The sequence below is a fragment of the Buceros rhinoceros genome, unplaced genomic scaffold, assembly GCF_000710305.1.
Source record: "Buceros rhinoceros silvestris isolate BGI_N320 unplaced genomic scaffold, ASM71030v1 scaffold20567, whole genome shotgun sequence".
NCBI lineage: Eukaryota > Metazoa > Chordata > Aves > Bucerotiformes > Bucerotidae > Buceros > Buceros rhinoceros.
This window is the reverse complement of record NW_010424213.1, coordinates 1-1,300: the sequence shown is the minus strand read 5'-3', so window position 1 is coordinate 1,300 and position 1,300 is coordinate 1. Positions and strand designations below refer to the sequence as shown.

General features: G+C 52.2%; 1 protein-coding gene across 1 annotated transcript in view; it reads left to right on the top strand.

Moving 5' to 3' along the window:
- The window catches only part of LOC104497465, a gene marked incomplete at its 3' end in the record, with an annotated part of 4,233 nt that extends 3,395 nt beyond the window's left edge, over nucleotides 1–838 (top strand). The window contains 1 exon segment of the mRNA XM_010140716.1: nucleotides 767–838. Coding sequence (XP_010139018.1) covers nucleotides 767–838 — 72 coding nt within the window.
- Nucleotides 839–1,300: the final 462 nt, after the last annotated feature.

Genomic DNA, 1,300 nt, shown 5'->3' with positions numbered 1-1,300 from the left:
CTGCTGCCCCTGCACAGCGCTTGGGACACCTCAGAAGCTGGTTCTGAAGCAGTGTAAGGAGCTTCTGGAAAAGTTCTGCCTTTGAGAGGTGGCGCGAAGGCGCCGGGGGAGATTCTGCAGCACTGTGTCAGCCGCTTCTCTAAGGGCAAAACATGCCGTGCTCCTGAAAACCTTCCTGCAGGTGGAAGTGGTGTCAACCCAGATGTGTCCAAGCTGTTGTTCTTCCTACGGTCTATTTGGCACGACGGTTTGGGGGCTTGCTGCGTGTCTTAGATGTTGCTCGTGGGCTTGAAAATGGATCATGGAGATGATGAGTTTGAGCCCTAGGAAGGGAATCTTCAAATCCAGGAGAAGGGCAGGGGGGTGGGGGGCAGGGGGCGTAAAAAAACCCCACCTCGTGTTCTGGGTCAAACTCTTGGCATAATTCGGGCTGGAATTTCTTGCCTGAATGCAGCAAAAAGGAGCTGCCTTAGGGCAGATCTCGTGGGAGCACTAAGTGGCTCCAACCCTCTGCCTGTCCAAACTGCTCAGGGGAATAATTCGTGCCTTGACTGGTTGATCTTCTGACCAGGGACTGCGGTTGGTGCCGCTTGATTTAGAACCGATCCTTCTTGCAGCTCATTTTGCTGAATCACTGGAAGGAGCGCCCCGACTCTTACCCCTTTATTGTATTTTTTTTTAACCCAGTTTCCGATGTTTCCTAGTTTGATTTTTTTTTTTTTAATAAAACCCACCACATTCTTGGTTCTTTCTGCGCTGTTTGCAGGAGAACGGAGCCAGCACGATCCTCCGCGACATTGCCAGAGCCAGGGAGAATATCCAGAAATCGCTGGCCGGAGTGAGTACCCCAGCTCTCCCAGCAGCTGGCTGCCCGCAACCATTTTGAGCTGTGGTGCATCTCACAGAAACCGCCCTCTGAGCCCTCCCTAGATTGGGTGGCTTCTGAATTTGGGAGTTTAGAGAAGATTCGAGGTGTGCAGCACTGTGTGCCGCCAGTGTTGCTCCGGCCCGTGGAGAGCACCAGTCCTGCTCGAGCGCATGCTGCTTGCCTGCTCGCTGCCTGCAGAGCTTTCCAAACTAACGGGATTGGGCTTAAAATTCCTCAACCGGGTGCTTCTCTGTTGGTTTTTTTCTGATGGAATGTTCCCACAAGTCTTAGTGAATGAGTTAAATGAACTTGGCTGGGTAGTGAAGCGCTGAGCTGCAGCAGGAGTGTGTCGGTGGCTTTTGGGGTACACCGAGCTGCCACTTTCTCTTCCCTGTGCTGCTTTCAGTCAGAGTATGTGCAAAAAAAAAAAAA